General features: G+C 38.0%; 3 protein-coding genes across 3 annotated transcripts; all 3 read left to right on the plus strand.

The window, feature by feature from the left end:
* Nucleotides 1–492: 492 nt before the first annotated feature.
* Nucleotides 493–4,114, plus strand: LOC146574723 (complement C1q tumor necrosis factor-related protein 4-like). The gene is made up of 7 exons (XM_085274636.1): nt 493–624; nt 1,234–1,438; nt 2,050–2,223; nt 2,613–2,692; nt 3,132–3,248; nt 3,414–3,503; nt 3,690–4,114. Exons 2-7 carry the CDS (start codon nt 1,252–1,254, stop codon nt 3,840–3,842), a joined length of 801 nt encoding a protein of 266 aa, XP_085130762.1. The 5' UTR covers nt 493–624; nt 1,234–1,251; the 3' UTR covers nt 3,843–4,114.
* Nucleotides 4,115–8,386: 4,272 nt separating this feature from the next.
* LOC146574724 (complement C1q subcomponent subunit C-like) lies at nt 8,387–13,196 on the plus strand. The gene is made up of 7 exons (XM_085274637.1): nt 8,387–8,565; nt 9,360–9,477; nt 9,574–9,636; nt 10,133–10,286; nt 11,144–11,284; nt 12,509–12,635; nt 12,739–13,196. Exons 2-7 carry the CDS (start codon nt 9,372–9,374, stop codon nt 12,871–12,873), a joined length of 726 nt encoding a protein of 241 aa, XP_085130763.1. The 5' UTR covers nt 8,387–8,565; nt 9,360–9,371; the 3' UTR covers nt 12,874–13,196.
* A 3,740-nt stretch (nt 13,197–16,936) lies between these two features.
* Nucleotides 16,937–21,141, plus strand: c1qb (complement component 1, q subcomponent, B chain). Its single transcript, XM_085274638.1, has 5 exons — nt 16,937–17,095; nt 17,525–17,690; nt 17,938–18,154; nt 19,714–19,834; nt 20,659–21,141. The coding sequence occupies exons 1-5, from the start codon at nt 17,093–17,095 to the stop codon at nt 20,866–20,868; spliced, it is 717 nt and encodes a 238-aa protein (XP_085130764.1). The 5' UTR covers nt 16,937–17,092; the 3' UTR covers nt 20,869–21,141.
* The last annotated feature ends 3,613 nt before the right edge of the window (nt 21,142–24,754 follow it).

Here is a 24,754-nt window from a genome sequence, read left to right on the forward strand (position 1 = left end):
ACATACTTTTAAAGCCTAATCTTACAAGGTCATTAAGATAAGATCGGGCCTGATTATTTAAGACCTTCTATGTGAGGAGCAGGATTTTGAATTCTATCTATCTATCTATCTATCTATCTATCTATCTATCTATCTATCTATCTATCTATCTATCTATCTATCTATCTATCTATCTATCTATCTATCTATCTATCTATCTATCTATCTACCTTTGAAACTGTGATCAATAAACCACATATCATGAACCATATTTTCTTGTTTTTTAGCATCAGGTGTAACAGATTGTCTTTAAGTTTATAATGACACAGTTTATATTTAACTGAAACAGACTTGTACATCTCACAGTGCAGACAAGTCAAAAAGATCTTTGTGATGCTGAACTGAAACTATAACCTTTATTTAATCACTGTTCTTGTCGGATCATGAGTTTTACTTCCTTCCTTATTTTGCACAGTGTGTGTGTGTGTGTGTGTGTGTGTGTGTGTGTGTGTGTGTGTGTATGCATGTCAGAAAGTGTCAGGATGAACCACTGACTCATTTTTTCAGTTTAATAAGAAGTCTGTTCACCAACAGAAGGAAATCCCGTCCTTCCATTGAAGATCCAACAATCAGAAAACCCGACAGGTGAGTAAAATAACACATCAACACACAGAAAACATGGAATATTGTTAAATATTTGTTTGTCAACAGCAGGGCAGTGTATATAATAGAAATGTTAAATAACTTAAAGATAAAGTTCACAGTGTGATCATCTCTGGACCAACTTTCAAGTCCTTGAGATTGTTAATCAAAGATAAATTAGCTACAATTAATGTGAACAAGAACAAAATCAATTTAAGCTGTTTGTAAACCAGCTTTCCCTTAAACTAAAAGCTTACATCAGCCACTAATTTTGTTATTTCTAGTAAATTAAATGTACCGAAGGATTATGAACAGTTATTATTATTAACGGTTTAGTCTTAAACAATACAACAATGTGATGTGTCATTTTATCCTCTATTCTATTCTAGTTTATTGAATTGTTTCAATTGAAATTTATGAATATATGCTTGGAAATAGCTGTTGTATAAAGTTTCTACAGGATTTGCAGAAATAAAAGTGAACATTTCTAATCTGAGTCCAAAACATAAAGTGTCTTGAGGAAGCAGAATAAATGTAGAAAAAGACAGAATGTTTATGTCTTTACTTTGTTTCTTACATAGTTTCTTATTTGTAACTCTTGACTTTGACCAGATTCATCTTTGCAATCAAATGTTAAATCCAGTGTTTTGGACCATGGGTGGTAATTATGGGCTAGCGGTCTTGGTGGGCGTGGCCATACTTCTGGAGGCTGTCCAATGTCAAGTGAGCTGCAAAGGAGCTGATGGTGAGCGAGGAGTGAACGGCGCTCCGGGCAGAAATGGGTTGCTTGGAATGAAGGGAGAGAAAGGAGAGCCAGGTAACACCCTGCTAAATGCACAAACATTAACCTGCTTACCGCACTTGGTTTATGTACTTATTTTATCTTAACTGTCAATACAGAAGTTGAAAAAAATAAACAACATAAGTTGAATAAAAACAACAGAAGCTGAATAAAAACAACAGAATTAGAATTATAACAATCATTTATCTGCATTATTATGTTATTCTTTTAGAACACATTCTACTTTATCGTTCTTTCTCTCACTGTTAGTCCTCCGCTTCTTTTCAGCTCACCTCAGTGCAAATCTTCACATGTTTCAGTTTCTGTCACTTTTGCAGCTCTTCCTTTACTTTATTGTCTCTCTACTGTTGTGTTTTTATTCAACATCGTTCTGTTTTGTGTGCTTTTGCAGTGTTTTTCTATTTACTGGTGTGCTTTGAAATTTTAGTTTACAGTTTGATGCTCCGTGTGTTACAGAACCACTACACTAAAGAGTCAGACGTGCTCCACTGATAATGAGTGACATTGTTACTCTGTAATTGCTGGATGTATAAATAAGAAACAAAGTCTTCACAGGTGCTTTTGTCACCCCTCAACTGGTATAAAACTCAAAGACTGATGTGGAATAATTCATTTTCTATTTGTAGCTGTGATGATTCAAGGTCCAGTGGATACAGCCAGCCTACTGAGGCAGAAAGGAGAGTCGGGAAATCGGGGCACGCAAGGACCCCAGGGCCCAAAAGGTTTCCGCGGAGATTTGGGGAAAGAGGGTGAGGATGGCCCCCCAGGTCCTCCTGGCCCAGACGGCAGGTTGTCCCAAGGTAACGAAGAGATCATTTCTGACCTCGCCATATGCTAACATACAGAGTATATCTTTTAAAACACAGCAAACATAATGCTGAACTCATATTGAGTACACAATAAGTTACACAATGGATAATAAAGCAAGGCAACGTGGAAATGAGAGTTTTTTTTCTTTACTGGTATGTTTAAGCTAGCATATGTAGTCAAACAGTTATCCAGCATCTTGTGCATAATTTGTGACATTCACATGTTACTCATAAGCACACATAGTGTAACATCAGAATATCGAGTGACCACCAGCATTGAGTGTCCAGTCTCATAACATAGCCATGAGTTCTACCTTATAAATTACACATTAAACGCATCATTCATACTTGTGTGTATGTGTGTGTGTGTGTTCTCTTAGCAAGACACACCTCTCAGCAGGAGTCCCGTTCGGCCTTCTCAGTGATCAGAACCGACAGAAATTATCCTGCCTTCAACCAGGTTCAGTCTGATGCCCATCACACCTTTCACTCCCTCAGATGTTTCATTTCTCATATTCTTAGTCTTAATATCTGGACATGAGTCCCTCTTAATGTCACACACACGAGTTTGTCACCTCCCTTCAGCAATATTTACCCATGCAGATATTTTCAGTTTTATCAAGTCACAGTTTGTGTGGACACAGAGTCCTGACACAAAATACTCTTTTAAGAACAAGGTCCAAATGTGACGATTACATTTTTTTCGTTTGAAGCCAAACAACTGCCACTTTTTGACCTCAATCTCAAAATTTTGACTTTGAAATCAAATAATCAATATTTTTTTCTTTTTTTAATGCGGCCCTAATACTGCTTCATAAACAACAGCCTCTCGTTTTTCTCTTACAGTTTTTAGTTACAAGGTTATTGTTTTCCTCTTTGTGTGTGTGTTTGTGTATCAGAAAATAACCTACCAAAAAGTTGTGGTCAACACAAATGGTGATCTTGACACACGCACAGGTGTCTTCACCTGCAGAGTACAGGGTACCTATTACTTCAACTTCCACTCTGTGGCCAAGGTAACTTGCTCCTGTCTGTTCCACTGTAAAATAAATCATACATATTGTGCACATTAGTGTGGCTTATGCTATCATCTTGACAGGCACATTGTGTGTTAAATGCAGTGAAAGCTTTATAAGCTTATCCATATTTCTTCCCAACATTTGTGTGTTGTGTGTTTTTAGGTCAGCATGTGCCTGCAAATAGTCTATGATGGACCAAGAAGAACCCTGGGATTCTGTGATAATAACAGGTCAAACAGGCAATCTGAGCAGGTTGGTTTCAGGTCCAGTGAGAAACATGGAGGGAAAACATTTGATCAAACAACCACACAAATATCTGTTTGTCTAAAAGAAATCCTCCTCTAATAATATCCCTGTATATTGCCTTGGGTTATTCTTTACACTAACTGCAGCATTTTGTCACGAAGCCTCGACTTGATCGGCTGTGTTGCCTTTCAGGTGCTGTCAGGTGGTGTGGTTTTACAGCTCGCAGTTGGACAGAAGGTCTGGCTTGAGTCCTTTAGGGAAAACCAGGGACCTACTGATACCAGGGAGAACCAGGAAAAAAAGATCATCTTCAACGGCTTCCTGCTCTTCCCAAGTCCAGCATAGAGTTCAGCTGTACGCTCAGAAATTTAACTTCACAATGGAGTCTGTGCTCAAACACCAGACTGCATCACTTTGTCAGTTTAATATCTAAAAATCTCATATTTCAGTTGTTGTTTTAAAAGCAGCATCACAGCATTAACATGCATTATCATCTAAAGAACACAATTTCATGTGAACATGTAAGCAGGTAATTTTGTGTCTACTCATGTCAGACTCATGTAAATTTTGATTATTAGCACTGACTAAATAAAATTGAAGGCTATTATTCACTGTGATTGTGTCTGCTGATATTAAATCAATGAGAAATGTACTTTCATACAATTTGATAAATTAAATTGTATTCATCTTTAGCATCCAGTAAAGTAAAAATACAGAAGATATAAAACCTCCTCAGGATCAAGGCTAGAGAGCCCCAAAAAAACCTATTTCAAATGGGAGGGGTCGCCACAGCGTGTTTGAGATACAAACCTCCCAGTGATTTGTATCTCCTCCTGATACTGAACCAGAGAGCTTTCACATGCTAGGTTAACTACTAAACAATGTACATCATGCAATGCAACAGACAAGGCTAGAGTTAAAGATTGATGCTTTTAAAGGTTTTTGTTTTTTTTCCAAATACATGCTCTTTGGATTCCAGTACTCACAGATATAGATTGTAATATATCAGTCAGCACCAAGCCCATTATTTCTCACTGAAGAAGATGTCGTCTGCAGGTCATCTCAAGAACATTCAGGAATAGTTTCAAAAATCCACTGCTGTAAAACAGTTGTAGTTTTAGATAACAGTGTTTTATGCTTTGTTGCAGTAGTGGAAGACTCAGTGGAGTGCCTGGAAAAACTGTAAAACTTGTGAAAATACAGTTAAAAGTCCAAAATGTATGGAATAGATTTTGTGACTGGCTGCAAAGTTTTCAACGAAAAACATAAAAAATTAAATCTTTGGGGTAGCCTATTTTAAAAAAAATATTCTAACGATGGTTAAAGGTTATTTTACAGTGACAGGTTGGCTATCTCTGCACACTGTTGTTGTTGTGACTGTCCGGGCTGAAGAGAGTGGGTTGTACCGGAGCACTCTCCCCGGAGTTAATGGCCCATTTGCCTGTGTTACTGAGTAAACAGACAAACTGAGATCAAAGCGTCCGGTTCTTGAGAACATATGTGAACATTACAGTATATATATTCATATATGTGTATACTGTTAATATGGCTGCTCATATTAAACATCATCAGTGTTTTAATAGAGGTCAATGTAAGGACAAATCACACCACATCAAATTCCCCAAAATGAGTGGTGTGATTTGTCCTATCCAGGTGCAAGTGATGAGATGGAGTGATGCTAAAATTTTACCCCCTGAGTCTGAACTCTCTGTGTAGAGATGAAACTCCTCCTATCTCTCTCTCTCTCTCTCTCTCTTTTTCTCCAGCTAAACAAAAACAAAATTGAGGTAATAGTCTTTGGTGCCAAAGAAAAACGATTACAGGTCACCAGAGAACTTCAATCTATACACCTAAAAACCACAAACCAGGCGAGAAATTTGGGTGTAGTGATGGATGCAGACCTAAACTTAGAAAAACACATTAAGACAATAACAAAATCAGCTTACTATCACCTCAAGAATATATCAAGGATAAAAGATCTGATGTCTCAACAGGACCTGGAAAAACTAGTCCATGCATTCATCTTTAGTAGGCTTGACTACTGTAACAGCATCTTTACAGGTCTACCTATATTTCACTCAGGCAACTACAGCTCATTCAGAACTCTGCTGCTCGAGTCCTCACTAAGACCAAAAAAGTGGACCACATCAGTCCAGCTCTGAGGTCTTTACACTGGCTGCCTGTCCGTCAGAGGATAGACTTTAAAGTTCTGAGGCTGGTCTATAAAGCTCTGAATGGTTTAGGACCAAAATACATCAGTGACCTCCTAACCCAGTATGAACCTTCCAGATCCCTCAGGTCACCTGGATCCGGTTTTTTCTCAGTTCCCAGAGTCAGAACCAGACACGGAGAAGCTGCATTCAGCTTTTATGCTCCTTATATCTGGAACGAACTCCCAGAAAGCCTCAGATCAGCTGAAACACTCAATTTATTTAAATCCAGGTTGAAGACTCACCTATTCTCAGCTGCATTTGAATAAAACACCAAATCCACACTGTTAAGCTTAAATTTCAAAACTAACATTTTAACTACTGATTTTATCTACTGTTCTGATTTTATCTACTGTTCTGATTTTATCTACTGTTCTGATTTTACCTACTGTTTTTTTAATCAATTTTAAATCATGCTTTTTATTTGTTTTTGTTCTTTAATGTCTCTGTAAAGCACTTTGAATCACCTTGTTGTTGAATTGTGGTATATAAATAAACTTGCCTTGCCTTGCCTCTTTTTATTAAATTTTATTTCTGCCCATGCACAAACAGCTTTTACTGCCCATCACCCTTTAGCTGTCTAATTTATCAAACAGGAATATTTCATGTGAGCCCCTCCTAAGGTGGTGAGGGAAGTGAAACATGTTCTGTTGTTCGCACTTCTTCTTTTGGTAAACTTTTGTATCTCAGCAGACCTCTAACTTCTGTTTGTGTGTACATTTGGTTGAATTGCTCAAATCTGTTCTTCAGATTCTGTCATGAGTCAGAAACGTTTCAGAATCTTGTACTTTCATAATCCCACTTTTTATACCAGTTTCACTGTGGTGGTTCACAAACGAATAACATTCATGATTAGGTGACCTTTGTAAAGAATCAGTCACGCTTGGTCAGGACCCCAAGAGTCAGTTTTTAGGACCATGGGTTAAAATGTTTCATTTGGCATTAACTTTGTGAGCAGTTTGAACCAAATCTCAAGTATGTATGTCTGGTGCCTAAGTATCCCGAAACTGGGTGAAACTAAAACAATACTTTATACCGAAATAAACATCTCTTTGTATTTAGCTTGATGAGATGATGAGATTACAAATACTTTATTTATCATCAAATACTTTTTATATGATTTGAACCTACTGTGCGCTTACCTCTCATTGTCATGACTTCCTTTCATAGTAAAACCTACTTCACCCCATAACCAGCAGCAGGTTCAGTTTCCTCAGAGTCTCTTCCACCATGGACCTCACCAGCAGCAGCAGCAGCTTTATTTAGGTTACAGAATGTAAAGCAGAATGTGACAGACTATCACCCCGGAACTAAATAATACAAATACTTCCAAAATGTGAAGGCCGTCCTGTCTGCCATCACGCTAGCTGACCATAATGTGGACTAACACAGCTGTAGGTTTAAATACACTTCATTAGCAAGTAGCAAAATAAAAAGTAACACAGACAATACAATGTCAGTTTGTTTATTTAAAAAAGTAACTAAACTGATCACATTGCTTGTAATTTAAATTACACTGAAAAACGAAGAGCTTGGTCTGAGGGCAAAACAGTAAGCACAACATTATGAGTAATGCAGCAGGTAGTTATTCCAGGCAAAATGCATCACCATGGCAACCATAAACAGGGATACAAAATCAGAGCTGTTCCAAATCTAACTTAAACCTTAATCTTTTCCTAAATTGAGGTATTTTGTAATGCTTAAATTTAGCATAGTTCTTATATCCTCACCCGATCCATGTTATGAATATAAAAGTCTTTATTTATCCCAGAAGTCTGAGAAACTGTGTTACAACAACCAGTTACATTAAAACAAACCCCAAAAAACCAAGACATCAACAATGATACAAAATGTAGATTAAATATCATTTTAATGCAGATATTTTTGTATGATGCAATGTGATATTTTGTGTCCACAGAGCTAAAACACACGAGAAAGGGTTCATGCCTTATAGGTGGCATGCCATGGCATGCAGCACAACCTTTCACCACATCCACAGTGATTCTGTGTGAGCTGATGGAGGAATCCAAACTCATTTAAACAGCAGCAACAATGACAAAATCCCTCAGAAAGCAATGTAGAAGCCAATGATAATTCAAATAACAACATATTGAATTTGAGTCTTTGGCACATGCCAGTCTCCAAATGTTTTGACCTTTAAAGTGGAAAATATTAAGCTTGTGTATATAGAGAGGGATTAATATATAAAAGACCGTAAGGACAGAAAATCTTGATTAGCAAAATGGTAAAAAAAAATCCCCAGTAAAATTCATGTCCAGAAAAAAGAATCAATAGATTAGAGGTTGTGATTATTTCATTGAGTCTATGTGGTGTAATATTTTAGAATCGTGGAAAGGAAATTGAGTTGAAATGAGTTAAGGAAAAAAGGTGTAGGGAATATTAGTTCAGTTTGTTCAGTTTGATGATGAATAGACAATGGTGTGGTTAATTTTGTTTATTTAATTGGATTTCTTGACAATGACAAAACCACCCATTTCCTTATGCATCACCAAGACCTCACCTGACAACTGCAAACATCTGAAATGTTCAGAAATCTTTTGGAAAGATTAAAAGAAGAAAACTGGAGCCTTTTTTTAGGTTCTGGTAACTTTGCTAACTTTCTAGTTTAGGATTTGCTTCTCTGTTCTCTCTTTCTTTCTTGTGCTTCCAGCTGTCAGTAAAACCCAGAAATGCAGAACTTCATTTGCTCAGCATAGAAAATAATCAGTGACGTAAAGTTGCTGAATCTTTGCTTTTGACTTTGGTTTCCTTGTGCGACTGTAACACGACTCCGAGCGTCTCTTCAGTTTGCGTTGAACTCATCGTGGTTGGTTTTATTCTCCCGTCTTTTCTCTCAGGTGAGGTTTCTACATTTATGATGAATTATCTGTTCAGCTACTGATTGATCTGTTTGTTACTCTGAAGCGTTCATTGAAAGGGTCTCCTGTTTCCCGTTTGTTTATTATGTTTGTGTGTCCCGTGCATTAACAGAGGAATTTAAATTCAATAACTGATTTAAAAAAACCTTTCTGTTTCTGACAAATAATTTTGCACTTGTTGCTATTTCAGCGCTTGTTTTTCTCCTTGATGTTGTCCTTGTTTCCTCCTCTCCTTTCATTCCTCTTTGTCTTTGCTTTCCTTTCCTAATCCATTCTCCTTATCCATGTGCCTAGAGCGATACATGACTTGTTATAAATGACTTATTGGCCTATAATCTGTGAAAAATATGACTAACATTTTTCTCATGAACAATATTAAGCTATTTTAAGCCAGAAAGAGTACATCTATCACAAGGTAGAAGCAAAGATACTGTTACATTTTGGGTACTTATCCAGGTGAAAAATGTAACTCACACTAAAAATGTCTTTTCAAGAGAGATCTGACCAAACATAAAATCACAGTTCTTTTAAAATAGCTTAAGGAATCAAAGAGGGTTTGATTGATTATGATGTCAGTACAATAATGTGGAGCCATAAAGATACTTGCAAAATATTCATTTCTTCATTTTATAGAAAAACCCTTCCTCATCACTACAGTCTATCTACCAATATAAGTTAAGACATTACTAATAAAAAAAACATCATTTTTCTCTTCTTTTGCTCCATTATTTGTTTGCTTCTCATCTTTTTCCATCACTTCTCCTCCCTCTCAGGATTTATCCATCATGCTCCACCATTGTTTCCTCACTGTTGGAGCCCTGCTCTCATTGGCAATATCCGGGCTAATCGCTATGGAGACCTGTCCAGCTACAGGGATGCCCGGAATGCCAGGCGAGTGCATTTTTGTGCACATGATTGTTGAGACTGATGTGTTTTTGTTCTCTATTGGTTTTTTGAGTTTCATTAGAACTTTCTGACCATCTTCAGGTATTCCTGGGCTTCCTGGAAGAGATGGTCGTGATGGACAAAAAGGAGAGAAAGGAGATCCAGGTATCTAGAACATAACTGTGTAAAAGCAGGTTATGATAAGGGAAAAATCATTTTGTCACCAATGTATCCTCTACAAAAGGAGAGAACAAACAAAGCGCTGTATTTAGGTCATTCAGCCAGCGCTTCTTAGGCCTGCCACACATATATTGCTGGGTCTTATCACTCACTTAGAAGCCTTCATCACCAAAACGATTCCACTGCAACCATAGATGACCATAGATGGCTCTGGAAGCAATCCCTGTGGCTAATGTTAGCAGCAGAGCTATGAATGCACAGATTCATACATCTGAACATTGGAATTATTGGGACTTGCACGTGATATAATCATCTGCAAAAGTCTGTCTGCTGAAACCAAAATGACTTCTGTTTAAGTGCTGGTCAGACTTACGGCTCCTGGATTAATTCAACTAAATGTCAGATTGTAATCCCTTACGTTACTGATCACCGAGGAAAGTAATTACATTAATGTACTAATGCTTCGAACTTGTTTCTTTAGGAACAAAGTTGCAAGGTGGTCTTGGGCCTCAGAAAGGAGAGAAAGGGGAGCTCGGGCCAGAGGGGCCCCCTGGTAAAAGAGGTCAGATTGGGGAGTCTGGGAAGCCAGGTACCCCAGGAACTGCCGGACCTCCGGGAGAACCAGGAGAACAAGGGTAGGTAAACAGTTCAACAGTTTACTCAGTAAACTGTCAAAGCTGGATTATACCCTGGCCAAATGAGACAACTGCTTGAGACCTAAAGCAGGTTAAATGCTTCTCCAGCTTTATGTGTGCTACATTAATTATATGAAACAAAAAAGGCCATTCCTTGATTTAACTATATGAAATGTATAACTGGTAATGAGTTTATTTTTTAAACCTATGTTTAATTCATTCATTCATTTTAATTAAATTTTGTGTAAAGAGTTCCAAATCAAAACAATAATTGCTTCAAGGCACTTCATATTGTTAAGTTAAGACTGTAAAATAATGTAGGAGCGAAGTCCCCCCCAAAATCAAACAACCCCTTATGAGTAAGCCCTTGACAACAGTAGGAAGGAAAAACTCCCCTTTAACTGGAAGAAACCTCCAGACTCAGGGAGGGACAGCCAAATGAGGGTCGTGGCATTTGGGAGGTGAGGGAGGGAAGGAAGACAGGACAAGTGGAAAGTGTGGAAGACAGCCAGAGATTAATAATTTCTCCACGGGGATCAATAAATTATACATTATTATTATTATTATTATTATTATTATTATTATTATTATTATTATTATTATTATTATTATTATAAGTAATGATTAAATGCAGAGTGATGTATAAACATGATGAGAGTAAAAAGAGGTGAATGAAGAAGCAGAATCATGCATCATAGGAAGGCAAGTATTGCAAAGGGAGGATTCAAGATGAGAGAATTATGTTCACTGTTAAAAACAAAACAAAAAAACAGTCCACTGCAGTTGTTCTGCATTAATTAGCTGCTTTAAAAAAATGGCACCCTGTTCTATTAAAAAAATACTCTCTGTTGCTGCAGGGCTGTTGTAGTCCAGCAGCAGGCGGCCTTCAGTGTGGCCAGAGCGACAAACCAATACCCAGATAAAGCCAGCGTCATTAAGTTCACAGATGCAATCACCAACATCAACGATGACTACAACATAAACACAGGACGCTTCAGGTGAGACATTTTTCTTTCAGGCCAGACCGATCACTGTAGGTGTGTTTGCCACTTTAATGTTGAATGATTAATGTTAGTTTTAAAATTGTAAAGACTCATTCGGCAGTGAAACGTGATGGCAACAATGATTCCTGCTCAAACTTTCATAATAATACATTTCACAATGATCATAGAGTTCAAGCACTCATACTATAACAATCAGAGACAACACTACCACACCATCATAATTAGGATTTTGGAGGACTGCACATGAGCAGGTCTGCTATTTTATTTAAATAGCACCGAATCATAAAAACTGTTGCCTCAAGGTACTTTATATTGTAAGTTAAAAACCATAAAGTAATACAGAGAAAAAACTTGCACTTGGCGACAGAGTGAAGGAAAAACTCCCTTTTAACAGGAAGAGGCTCTCAGCAAAACAAGGCTCAGGCAGGGGCACGCATCTGCTATGACCAGTTTGGGGTGAGGGGAGGAAAACAGGACAAAAGACAAAATGTGGAAGACAGCCAGAGATTAATAATAAGTAATGATTAAAAGCAGAGCGGTGTATAAACCTGCATACATCAAAACACTCATGCACAGTTAATTCCAATCATCAAGCTCCACGTTCTTCTTGCTTCATGAGTTACACCAAGAGTCTTTGCATCCAGTCTTTGCGTCTTTCCCATCCACTCGATTCCCCAGATTTAGCACTCTGTGACTTCCTCTTGCCAAAAATCTTAACCTCCTAAGACCCCAGCTCTTCCATGGCATGCATTTTTAATTTCTCTTTGATATTTGGGGCATATTGGGACCTGATGAATGTAAAAACAAAGAATTACCAGAGGAGGTTAAGAGTTTAACAACAAAGGCTTTGAGGTTAGATTGGGTCTTCTACTGATTGCTCTAGAAAGCTGTCCAAATGTGCAGAAGCAAAGGAACTGAATTGAAACAGGCGTCAAAAGGCTTGAAACTTTATGGTCTCACCTTGTAGTTGCTGAGACACACTACATTGCAAAAAAAAAAATCACTCATCCATCCACATCACTGAACTGAGGGCATACCACCGGTGGAAGTCCAGTCCTGAAATTTCCTTGTTACCAAATATTCCAGAGTTAACTGTGAATAACATTTTGATAACTCCGCTGTTTTGAACAAAGTAATTCTGCCCAATATGACATAAGACATAAGAAACAAATCCACTTGTATAGAATCATCTTCATTGTGTTGTTGTGTCGCATGTAGGTGTCGGGTCCCAGGAACGTACTACTTTGTGTACCATGCCTCGTTAGATGAAAAACTGTGTGTGTTGCTGAAGCGTGACAACATGCTGCTGGCATCGTTCTGCGATCATCGGCAGGGAGGGAAACAGGTACAAGCATCAGACGATAACAATTCCTATTATTGGGTCAGAGTGTATTAACCTCTGAAATAGATATATCCTCCATTTAATTTTTGAACTCCGCTGATCCTAGGTGACTTCTGGTGGCCTGGCGGTGTACGTGTCAAAAGATCAAGAGGTTTGGTTGGAGACTAAAGACTACAGAGCGATGAGAGGAACACGAAACGGATACAGCATCTTCTCTGGCTTCTTGCTTCACTCTCACTGACCACCCCCAGGACAGGAAACCGAAAACAGTTTGACAGCTGAATGACTGAAACAACATGAAAACATTTTCTTACTGTTTCTTCACAATGATCATTTACCTTTGTAAAAGGCACAGAATGTTTATTTTTCATTTTCATTTTTATTCAGCGGCCAACATGCACCATTTTATTCTCTTTCTGCTGAATCAGCTCTGAGTTCCTATCAGTTGAAAAGCTGACACTTCAAATGGAGAAGATCTTTGTGTCTGTAACTGACTGTCGATGGTTCTGTCTAAAATTTGAAGTTTCTCTTGTTCAGTTTAATAAAGTTGGTTTCATACTCAGACTTTCTGCAGACTCAGTTGATATTAATGGGTGTGATTTTTAAATGCATTTCCAAACACAGTTTGATTTTTCTAATTTCCATCATTATCTCGAGTTCACATTTAAGCACAGAATGTCCCATCAGCTCCGTGCCTCGCTGTCACATAGTTTAAACAAACAAACTAAATAAAGAGCTGAGCATCAACCAAGCCTTTGTGTTGTTGTGATTCTTTGAATTAATGTCTCCATTTATTATATATTTTCCTTTTCTGTTCACTTCAAAAATGACCACACTTTCAATGATCACACACACACACACACACACACACACACACACACACACACACACACACACACACACACACACACACACACACACACACACACACACACACACACAGCAAAGAGAACAAAATCAGTAAAAGAAAGTCGCATTTGAACAAACTAGCAGTAAAATTGATTGTCAGAGACTACATACATCATGAGGGAGAATACGACAAAGAATAGAGGGAGACAGACACAGGAGGGGATTAGGGCAGAGTGGACACACCTGGGAAAACAACTGGACAGAATCTAACCGATGAGACAGAGGAAGTAAAAGTGAACGCACACGAGAAGACGTAGTGGCCTTTCATAAGAAGTTGACAGAACAAACAAAGCAGAACACAGGGAGACCAGCGAGACACAGGGACATGACTGGAGATACAGAAATGGATCACAAAAAGAGAACAAACTAGGATATGAACAGATGACAAACAGAGGATATGATACATGACCTGGGAAAACAACAACATACTAATATTACCAAAAAACAAACTTAAACACAAAAAACCAAATACAAAAAAAAACTTAAAATACTGAGTTGGAGACCCAGGATGATGACAGGTACTATGTGATGTTCAATAAAACCTGTGGAATAGGTTTAGATGATTGTGGTGCATTAAGGTAACAATATCTATCCTCCACACTCTCAACTGCATGACCAGAGCAGAAATAGGGGATTTGCTTCGGTTGCTGATGAAAGGAAGACAGTCAGGGACTTAGTTTCCCCAGTATGAAGTGAATGAATGTGGAGGTGTTTGTTTACATCCAGCTATGAATGACTTATCGCACCATAGTTAGTGACCATGAGTGCACACATACATTACATTGTCAAAAGCATTCACTCGTCTGCCTTCACACACATATGAATGTCAGTGAAATCCCATTTTTAATCAGCTGGGTCTAATATGACGTCATCTGAGCTTTTGCACCTATAACAGCTTCAGATCTTCTGGGAAGGCTTTCCAAGTTTACAGCTGTTTTTATGGAATTATTGATCATTCTTCCAGAAGTGCATTCGTGAGGTTAGACTGATGTTGGATGAGAAGGCCTGATAGTCTCCGCTCTAATTCATCCTAAAGGTGTTCAATCAGGTTAAGGTCAGGATTCAGTGTAGGCCAGTTAATTTCTTCCACACCAGACCTGCTCATCAATGCCTTTATGGGCCTAACTATATGCACTTATGTGCAGTTACGTTGGAACAGGACGGGATCATCCTCAAACTGTTCCCGCAAAGCTGGGAGCATGAAATTGTCCAAAATGTAGTATGCTGATATGTATGTTGAAGCAACATGAGTTCTTTTCACTGGAGCTAAGGGGCTGAGCACTGTAGCGCCTCTGGGAAAAACATGCTCACACCATAATCCCCCCCTCCACCAAACGTGGCACAATGCAGAAAAGGTCTCCTGGCAACTGCCAAACCCAGACTCGTCCATCGGATTACCAGACGGAGAAGCGTGATTCACCACTCCAAAAAATACATCGTCACTGCTCTAGACTCCAGTAGAGGTGTACTTTACACCACTGCATCTGGTGTTTTGCATTACTCTTGGTGAGGTAAGACTTGCCTGGAACTGCTGGTCATGGAAACTAATTTCATGAACTTCTCTGTGCTTCAGGGAATGGAGCTAATCTCAAGGCCAACTGAAGTTTCAAGGTCTTTAGCAATGGAGTTGGCGACCTGGACACTACATGTCTCAGCATCTGCTGACACTGCTCTGTGATTACATCCTACCACTTCGTGGATGATTTGCTGCTGCGATCTAAAATGCAAGAAATGAAAAGAGGATATGAGAAGAGAAAATGCCAAACTAGCAAATTAACAGGATGCCATTATTAAAAATAAACACCAGCTACATAATGTGGAGCAAATCAAATATTTTGTGGAACAGATACCAACATCCAGAATGAGGTTAGGAGTTCAGCCGCACACTGCCTGGAAACACTGTGTTTTTCTGACAATAAAAAAGAAGTTGATAGAAAAACAGAACAAAATGTTAATTTAGAGGAAAGATTTTTTTAATCAGATGCCCTCAGTGATGCTTCATCATCAATTCTTCATTTGGTGGAGACTTCTCTGACCTTATCTGAAACAGTTTCACTTCCTTAGAAGGTTTCAGAAAAAAATTACTTTCTTGGGTAAAACTGACTAAATGCAATAATCATAAAGAATCAAATGAGAACAGAACAAACAGGAAAAAGTAGATAAATTGAAATATATAACATGCTGGAAATTACTGGTAGAATGTAAATGAGACTGATGGATGTAATTTCCATTTTGTTTTGCTATATTTTCACTTCACAATATTTTAATAACAATATATATTTGAGCCATTTAATTCAAAAGTTCTTTATTGATTAAATTTGGACTTAAAAACATAAAAACACAAAGACACTGATCAACTACAGCTGTCTTTGTCAGGACATTTGTCAATAAACATCATCCAAACTGAGTTATCCTGGTGGATGAGTTCTAAGAAATTTTCCCCCACCCCCAGTTGTTATGAAGAAGGGGCCAAAATGTTTTGTATCATGTATTTCAGCTTTAAAGTTGCCACCTCTTTAAAAACAAAAAACAAAAAAAACAGTTATTTCCCTATAAAAATGTATTTTTGCTTCATGGATCCAATCAGTTTCGCATGGGTTGTAAAATGATATCTGATGTGATGATGTTGGTTTATATTCCTCCAAGATAAAAAAAAATAGTCTTAAACCAGTGTTGAATAAAAAATAAAACTGAATAACTTACGTTATATTTTTAGATGTAGCAGAGACAGGGCCTCACAATCTTTTTTTTTTAAACTGTAAAATCAGTGTAGCATTTCCAAACATGCAGTTAAGAGTATGTACAATCATATATATAGTTGAAAGGCAAATCATTTCTGGATGTTCATGATGCAAAAACAATAAATCTCTGCTCAGTTTAACACTTCAGCGCTTCCTCCTTGGTATTGTTCATAACCAATGTCAAATTAGATGTAACATTTATTTCATTCATTTTTTGTGATTATTGGGTGTTTCATTTTGAATAAGTATATCTAGAGATGCAGTGGTTAGTAATTTTACTTCACAGGAAGACAGTCGTAAGTTTTAATCTTGAGGTCTGTGGACTCCAGTGTAGTTTGCATGCTCCCCCATTTCTGCATGGGTTCTCTCCAGGTACCCCAGCTATTCTATTCACTTTTTTTCACACACCACCAAATCACAACAACATCATCATCTCAAGGCAATTTTCATTGCAAGGTTAAGAGCCTACAGCAATAAAGAGAAAGCCCAAATAATCAGACCAGACCATATTTCTCTGGTAACCTAAACGGCCTATTAAAGACCTGCTGCAGTATCTTCAAAACCCAATAGGGGGGCCACAGATTGGATTTGTCCCTGTAAGTCCCTACAGAGTGAAGAATTAGTGTTGTACCACAGAAAGGATTAATAGTGACACCAATAGTTTTTCTTCTTGCTCTCTTAAGTTTCACTTCCTCTTTTTTCGCCCGATTGAGCTGTGGCAGTCACAGTGAAGCACAACGAAAAGTCTTCATCTCCGCTCCCCATCAGCTTATCGCTCCGCTGCAGCAGGAAACACTTTATTACCTGCAAATGGTGAGATGATTTTTACAGATACTAAAAAGCTTGCCAGACAAAACTGTACAGACTTGTACAGAAGTGTTGGGTTTCCTCACATTTCTTGCTGAATGGTTGTTCATGTTGGATTCAATGGTGTCAATTATCTTTCACTTTTTAAGTGTAGTTAACTGTTTTAGAGTTCTTGTCTTTTACAGATTTCTTTTTAAAGACTCAAATGTACTTATCCTAAACATTTTCCTGTATTTTTTGTATTTTAATTTATTATTTTTGTAAGGATTCAATACAATCTTTAAAAAGTTATATCTTCAGTTTGTAGCTTGTCGCTCCACTTAGATGGAAATTCTTCTGAAAGCTTTATTTTATTTTATTTTTATGTTTTGGTTTATTTGTTTTTTTATATGAGGGTCTATTTTTTTGAAAGGTAACTCATATCTGTGTGATCAGGCCCTCCAGTGGCTGAGCTGCAGTACTGCAGTGTTGCTGTTTCTGGTTCACATCACCCCAGCTGACATGCAGTCCTGCAATGGGGGAATCCCTGGGATTCCTGGGATACCAGGCACTCATGGGCCCAACGGCAATGATGGTGCTAAAGGAGAGAAGGGAGACCCCGGTGAGCGCAGACTGCACATGAAGAGAATAAATACTCAATATTAACTGTACACTATATGGAGTGCAGGTTTTCGTTCCTATTACTAAAACATCTATTTAGTCAGAGGACTTCTTCATTAACAGATTTAAAAACACTTCATTGGTGCATTTGCCAAGCTGGCCAAAAGATAACTGATTATCTTGTACTTCAGTTTCAATTTCCACTGATATTTTTATGCTGTGTAATAACTGTTTATTTGCATGAGCAGGTGAGGCAGATCATACCATCAGGGGTCAGAAAGGAGAACCTGGTCCAATTGGTCCTCCAGGGCGACCTGGACTGAAAGGGGACCCAGGCCAACCAGGCAGTAGGGGGTTACCAGGTCTACGCGGGCCGAAGGGAAGCCCCTTTGGCCAACAACAATCCTATTTCTCCTTGAAATCTACGACATCATCAGTAGTAGATACTCCCATCATCTTCAATGGGTCAGTGTGCTGAAAGTTTTGAATCTTCAGAATGAAAAAAGAGTGATATTTTATTTCAGAATTGCTAGGTAAATATAGAAACTACCCAAAGCTAGTGGTAAGGAAACAAAAAGGGAAAAACTGTTTGATTGGATGACAGATAAAGTGACCACTGAGCACCTGATTAACTTAGTTATTCTATTTAAAAAACACTGACTAAAATAGCGGCATATAGTAAAGTCTCCACACATAACAAGTTTTAGATTTTTGTTTAAAAACATGAACAGTAAGTAACAGATTCATCAACACTGTGTAATCTTAGTTGAACCATAGACTGTATATGAAAGATGGCAATAGCTTCCAGGTCTGAAAAATGCAGCCACTGCTTAAACTTGCATTCTTTCTACTGGCCAACAGGGGGTGACTGGTCCAAAAAATCTGATTAATAGAAAAACGACACTCAGCTCCTTCGATTTATGACCTCATTAAACATCATCCTGAGGTGGTTATTGTTTCAAATAGTGTTTTTTAAACTTTTTCAACCCAACAAGATGTTACTCTATTAAAATGTGGTTTTAATTAGAGTAATACACACTGGAGGGGGAGCCGAACCCGAATATGGTATTCGGAAAGGCACAAATAACGTGTTTTTTACAAATATTTATTTTGAACAAATATTTAAAAAAAATATTTGTGTTCGGGAATAAGAAAAACTTTATTATATTAAATTATATTATTATCTATTAAAAACCTGAGTTTCCTTATGAGACCGCAGAACATGACTAGATGAGTGAGTGACATGTGAAAGAGGTGACTGACACGCACTGCTCCACACAGCAACAGAAAAGGCTCGAAAAAAGAGTGAACTGCTTCACAATGTTTGCTGAATTGATATTTTTGTACCTGAACTGGGTTCCAGTTTATAACTTTTGCGAAGATCGGGAGATTATGCCATTGCGCTGCATCATTGACGTCTGCAGTTGGGTGCTCTGGTGTTCCTTTGTCTTTACATAGCTCTGTTAGCTCAGTAATTTAGACAATAGGCTGTTGACAGAGTAACGTTAACGTTCGGTTAAAAAGGTTAAAACAAGGTTAAAACAATGCTTGTGTAGTTGTCACTCATTAACTTAGCTGAAACTCCCCACATGGATTTGGGGAACCGAATAGAAGAATGTTGCTGCTGCTGAGCCATCTGGCAATGACGTTCAATGACGTTCCTTGTTACATGTTCATTGCTGGATTTATGGGAAAACATCAACTAATATTGCATATCCATAATTATTATAATGGATATAATTAAAGAATACTTACACTATAATGTTTGTTAAAAGTGCAACGCAAAAAAACTGGATTTTTACCCATTTTTAAAAAATATTACTCGAACACAAATACAAATACTTTTCCCTCCTCAACAAATACAAGTACAGATACAAATACCGGCTGCTTTGCACATCTCTAATACACACATTGCTATGAATAAAAAATAACCACAGCTCTTTGTTTTGTAAGAACTAGCACAACTCAAAACTTAAAAAAACAGAAAAACAAACTATCGTTGTTGATCTGTAAATCTCCCACAGACCAATTTTGGCTGAAGAGAATGAACCGTTTCGAGGAGAAAGACTGACAAATGATACAACGTACATCTGCACCAACAGAGGCATATATTTCTTCAGTTACCACATCTCAGGAAAGTATAAGGTGAGTATGAATAATTTATTCTTGTAAAACTACTCTGTATTTTCTGTTTCTGCCAAGTTCGTGTTTGTCCTTCTCCTTTTTAGTGTTCCAATATTGTATAGATTAAACTGCTGTCATGTTTCCTACTCAACTTTCAAGCTCAGTACTTACAACTTAAAGTATGAATATTAAAAGCCTCATAATAATTCCACCTGATAGTAAAAGGGAACAGTATCCACAATGAGAACATTGATATCAAAGATTTTATATATATATTTAAATATCTCTTGAATTCTTACTTGAAATTAAATATTTCTACATTAACAAAAAAATACTTCATTCTGGATTTTGATTCCAAATTGGGAAATATTCAGAAAACTATAAATTAATATGCATTATCAGGGAGGGGAAACTACAACAACTCCAGTGATCAAATTTCATACATTTTGATAGGTTTGATTGTTTGATTGTAAAAATCATTATTAGCAATGATTGTTAAACCTTTTGGAAAAAGCCTGTAAAAAAATGATTTTTTTTTCTCCATTACTTTATTTCTGCCAGTCTTTAAGCCAATCCTTGTCTTTTATATTTTTGTATTTCCTCATTATGTTGGAAAATAAATGTAAAATACACAAATCTTTTAGAATATAAAGTTGCGATGATTTCCATGATTTCTATTATTTACAATTTTGTTTGTTTTTGTATTATTTAGATTCTTACAAAAACAACTTTTGTAAAGTTTATGTAAAATGCAGTCACACCTCTTGAAATAATTCTTATATAAGGAATGCTTGTTTACAATCTTATAATAAAAAAAATTCCGTGTGTGACTTGTGATCCTCTAGGTGTGCTTGAAGTTGGAGAAAAATGGTGTAAGTGACATGGAATTGTGTGACCAGTATAATGGGTTTCTGGTCGTCTCTGGCACGGCAGTTCTGGAGCTGGAAGTTGGCGACGTGGTCTCACTGAAGACAGTCAAGACAAACACCATCCTGACAGGCCAGGCCAGCGCCAGCACCATATTCACTGGCTTCCAGATCTTCCCAACCTCCTAAATCTGCAGTCTCCACAGTTTAATAAATTACAAACCTTCTGGGACAGTTAAAGGAACTAAATGATGTTTGTGTCTTCTTCTTTTTTTTTTTTTTTTTTTTTTTTTGTTTTGTGTCTTGTGTGTTTGTGTTTGTGTCTTCTTTAACAGAGCAAAGACTACCCACATTTGTAAAGGTTAGCTCTGTGTTGCAGAATTCATCCCATTACACTAACCACAAATCATGTTTTACTCATGCATGCATTACGGAAACACAGTAAACAATTCCCCAGTTTTACTTCACTGTGTCTGTAGTGTTTTGTTAAAGGTCCAGTGTTTACTGCTTCCACATTAACTGATATGGAAATATTACAATAATGTGTTTTAAGCTTCTTTAGTTCTTTTGTTTAATTATAAGTTTAAGTCTATGAACACATTTAATTTTAAGCTCTTCTTTCACATGCCCTCAAAGTTTAACTTTCTTTACTCATAAAATTACTAAATGTTACTTTCATGATGTTTTACTATTATCAGATATTTTACAGGTTTACATGACTAGCAAATTCTTCCCTCTTGTGGTCAAATGTAAACACTCAAATGCAAATGTTTTTCCTGTCCGCTGTGACACATCTTAAAACAGAATGAATTTTGTTAAATGTATCAGAATCAAAATCAGAACACTTTATTAATCCTTAAGGAAATTATATGGTTACAGTGGCTTCAAGACAATAAGAACAGTAACGCACTGAACTAAATTGAATAATACAATATATTACAATTATACAAAATATAAGAAATAGCTCTAATATATACAAATTACTAAATTATACATATCCAGAACATCACAGAGATTTAATATGTATGATTTACATTTTACTCTGAGCTGTAAAACTTGTCATTTGTTATTCTCACTGTAGAGGATGTGCACAGGATGTAACTATTGCAATGTGTACTGTGCATTAGATTAAGGACTTGTACAGGGAGATGGCCACAAGCAGGAATGATTAACTGTGTCGTTCAGTGGTGCGTTTGGGTAATCTCAGTCTCTCACTGAACATGTTCCTGTGACTGGCCAACACGTCATGGAGTGGGTGGGAGGTATTGTGCAGCATTGTCCTTATCTTGGATAACATCCGCCTCTCCTACCTTAAGGTGCAGTGGTATTTTTTAACTCAGTCCAGTTTATTATCAATGTAAACTTAAAGGTATGTATGGTCCTCCACAATGTCCGTATCGACCCCCTGGATTGAAACAGGGGTCACAGGTTTCCTGGTCCTCCTAAAGTCCACAATCAGTTCTTTGGTCTTTGTCATATTGAGCTGCACCACATGACAAAAGAGAACCACAGCCTGGTACTTTGTCTCATCACCGTCACTGATGCATCCAACCACCACAGAATCATCAGAAAACATGAAGATGGCTGGTCTCTGTGCGGTGGCTTAAGTCTGAGGTGTAGAGGGGAAAGAGGTTGCTGATTACCGTGTGAATGGGTGGATGACTGGATGTGTAAAGCACTTTGGGGTCCTTAGGGACTAGTAAAGCGCTATACAAATACAGGCCCTTTTTGTCAGACACACAATGCTGAAGACGCATATCTTGGTCTTCCTGTCAGAGAGGCATCTACCTGCATCACTATCAGCTTATCACTATGGAAGGTCGGCCTGATGGTATTGAATGCACTGGAAAAGTCAAAAAACATGACTCTTACTGTGCTCGCCGACTGGTCCAGATGGGCATAGACACAATTGAGCAGGTAGATGATGGCGTTCTCAGCTTGAGGTCGGGCTGGTAGGCAACCTGAATGCACACCATAAAACTAAATCCAGGTTCTTATTTCAATTTTTATATACCATTATAAAACTTTGGCTAAACCTTTTGGCTCTACAAATAGCTAATATCCACAGTGTACTTACTACTAGTCATTGTCTTGAACAACAATTTGAACAACACAATTTTAAAATTAGCTCCACTGACTCGTTCTTATAAGGTTGTTTATTACTCTCAAATTTCTCTCTTTCTGGGCTGGTGATGGGGACATGGAAACTTATTTTAAAATAATGGTAAGTATTATACAGTGGGGCAAAAAAGTATTTAGTCAGCCACCGATTGTGCAAGTTCCCCCACTTAAAATGATGACAGAGGTCAGTAATTTGCACCAGAGGTACACTTCAACTGTGAGAGACAGAATGTGAAAAAAAAATCCATGAATTCACATGGTAGGATTTGTAAAGAATTTATTCGTAAATCAGGGTGGAAAATAAGTATTTGGTCACCTCAAACAAGGAAAATCTCTGGCTCTCACAGACCTGTAACGTCTTCTGTAAGAAGCTTTTCTGTCCCCCACTCGTTACCTGTATGAATGGCACCTGTTTGAACTCATCATCTGCATAAAAGACACCTGTCCACAGCCTCAAAAAGTCAGACTCCAAACTCCGCCATGGCCAAGACCAAAGAGCTTTCGAAGGACACCAGGAAAAGTATTGTAGACCTGCACCAGACTGGGAAGAGTGAATCTACAATAGGCAAGCAGCTTGGTGTGAAAAAATCAACTGTGGGAGCAATCATCAGAAAATGGAAGACATACAAGACCACTGATAATCTCCCTCGATCTGGGGCTCCACGCAAGATCTCATCCCGTGGGGTCAAAATGATCATGAGAACGGTGAGCAAAGATCCCAGAACCACACGGGGGGACCTGGTGAATGACCTGCAGAGAGCTGGGACCAAAGTAACAAAGGTCACCATCAGTAACACACTACAACGGCAGGGAATCAAATCCCGCAGTGCCAGACGTGTTCCGCTGCTGAAGCCAGTGCATGTCCAGGCCCGTCTGAAGTTTGCCAGAGAGCACATGGATGATACAGCAGAGGATTGGGAGAATGTCATGTGGTCAGATGAAACCAAAGTAGAACTTTTTGGTATAAACTCAACTCGTCGTGTTTGGAGGAAGAAGAATACTGAGTTGCATCCCAAGAACACCATACCTACTGTGAAGCATGGGGGTGGAAACATCATGCTATGGGGCTGTTTTTCTGCCAAGGGGACAGGACGACTGATCCGTGTTAAGGACAGAATGAATGGGGCCATGTATCGTGAGATTTTGAGCCAAAACCTCCTTCCATCAGTGAGAACTTTGAAGATGGAACGAGGCTGGGTCTTCCAACATGACAACTTGCACAATCGGTGGCTGACTAAATACTTTTTTGCCCCACTGTATAATAATAAGTGACAGTAAACGATGAACAGTAAATTGTTGCTGATTGAATCTGGGTAAGTGTTTGTTGACAAGTTATCTCTCAAGGTTAGCTGCTTGATATTAATTACAGTGATATGACTCGTGACATCAGGCTCTGGCCATTGACTACATATAAGATGGAGCTTTTGTGGCATTAGTCAAGCTTCAAGGTGGATCCCTCTGTGAAACTGAGGGATGCTGTACTTTTTAGTACGTCGCCAACTTCAGGCCCCTCTTCTGTGGAACCAGCTTCCAGTTTGGATTCAGGAGACAAAATCCTGCTCCTCACATACAAGGTCTTAAATAATCAGGCCTCATCTTATCTTAATGACCTTGTAGTACCATATCACCCTATTAGAGCACTTCGCTCTCGCTCTGCAGGCCTACTTGTTGTTCCTAGAGTATTTAAAAGTAGAATGGGAGGGAGAGCCTTCAGTTTTCAGGCCCCTTTTCTGTGGAACCAGCTTCCAGTTTGGATTCAGGAGACAGACACTATCTCTACTTTTAAGATTAGGCTTAAATCTTTCCTTTATGCTAAAACATATAGTTAGGGCTGGACCAGGTGACCCTGAATATTTCCTTAGTTATGCTGCAATAGATGTAGGCTGCCGGGGGATTCCCATGATGCATTGAGTTTTTCCTTTCCAGTCACCTTTCTCACTCACTATGTATTAAT

Source organism: Mchenga conophoros, linkage group LG5, assembly GCF_057382185.1.
Source record: "Mchenga conophoros isolate Kocher_MC1m ecotype Shallow Benthic linkage group LG5, M_conophoros_male_GT1.1, whole genome shotgun sequence".
Classification (NCBI taxonomy): Eukaryota; Metazoa; Chordata; class Actinopteri; order Cichliformes; family Cichlidae; genus Mchenga; species Mchenga conophoros.

Coding starts and splice junctions, on each gene's coding strand:
- LOC146574723 (XM_085274636.1), top strand. CDS start 1,252: ATGTTAAATCCAGTGTTTTGGACCATGGGTGGTAATTATGGGCTAGCG. Junction 1,439..2,049: donor GGGAGAGAAAGGAGAGCCAG/GTAACACCCTGC, acceptor TTCTATTTGTAG/CTGTGATGATTCAAGGTCCA. Junction 3,504..3,689: donor CAAACAGGCAATCTGAGCAG/GTTGGTTTCAGG, acceptor GTTGCCTTTCAG/GTGCTGTCAGGTGGTGTGGT.
- LOC146574724 (XM_085274637.1), top strand. CDS start 9,372: ATGCTCCACCATTGTTTCCTCACTGTTGGAGCCCTGCTCTCATTGGCA. Junction 9,478..9,573: donor AGGGATGCCCGGAATGCCAG/GCGAGTGCATTT, acceptor GACCATCTTCAG/GTATTCCTGGGCTTCCTGGA. Junction 10,287..11,143: donor GGAGAACCAGGAGAACAAGG/GTAGGTAAACAG, acceptor CTGTTGCTGCAG/GGCTGTTGTAGTCCAGCAGC.
- c1qb (XM_085274638.1), top strand. Junction 18,155..19,713: donor ACTCCCATCATCTTCAATGG/GTCAGTGTGCTG, acceptor AATCTCCCACAG/ACCAATTTTGGCTGAAGAGA. Junction 19,835..20,658: donor ACATCTCAGGAAAGTATAAG/GTGAGTATGAAT, acceptor GTGATCCTCTAG/GTGTGCTTGAAGTTGGAGAA.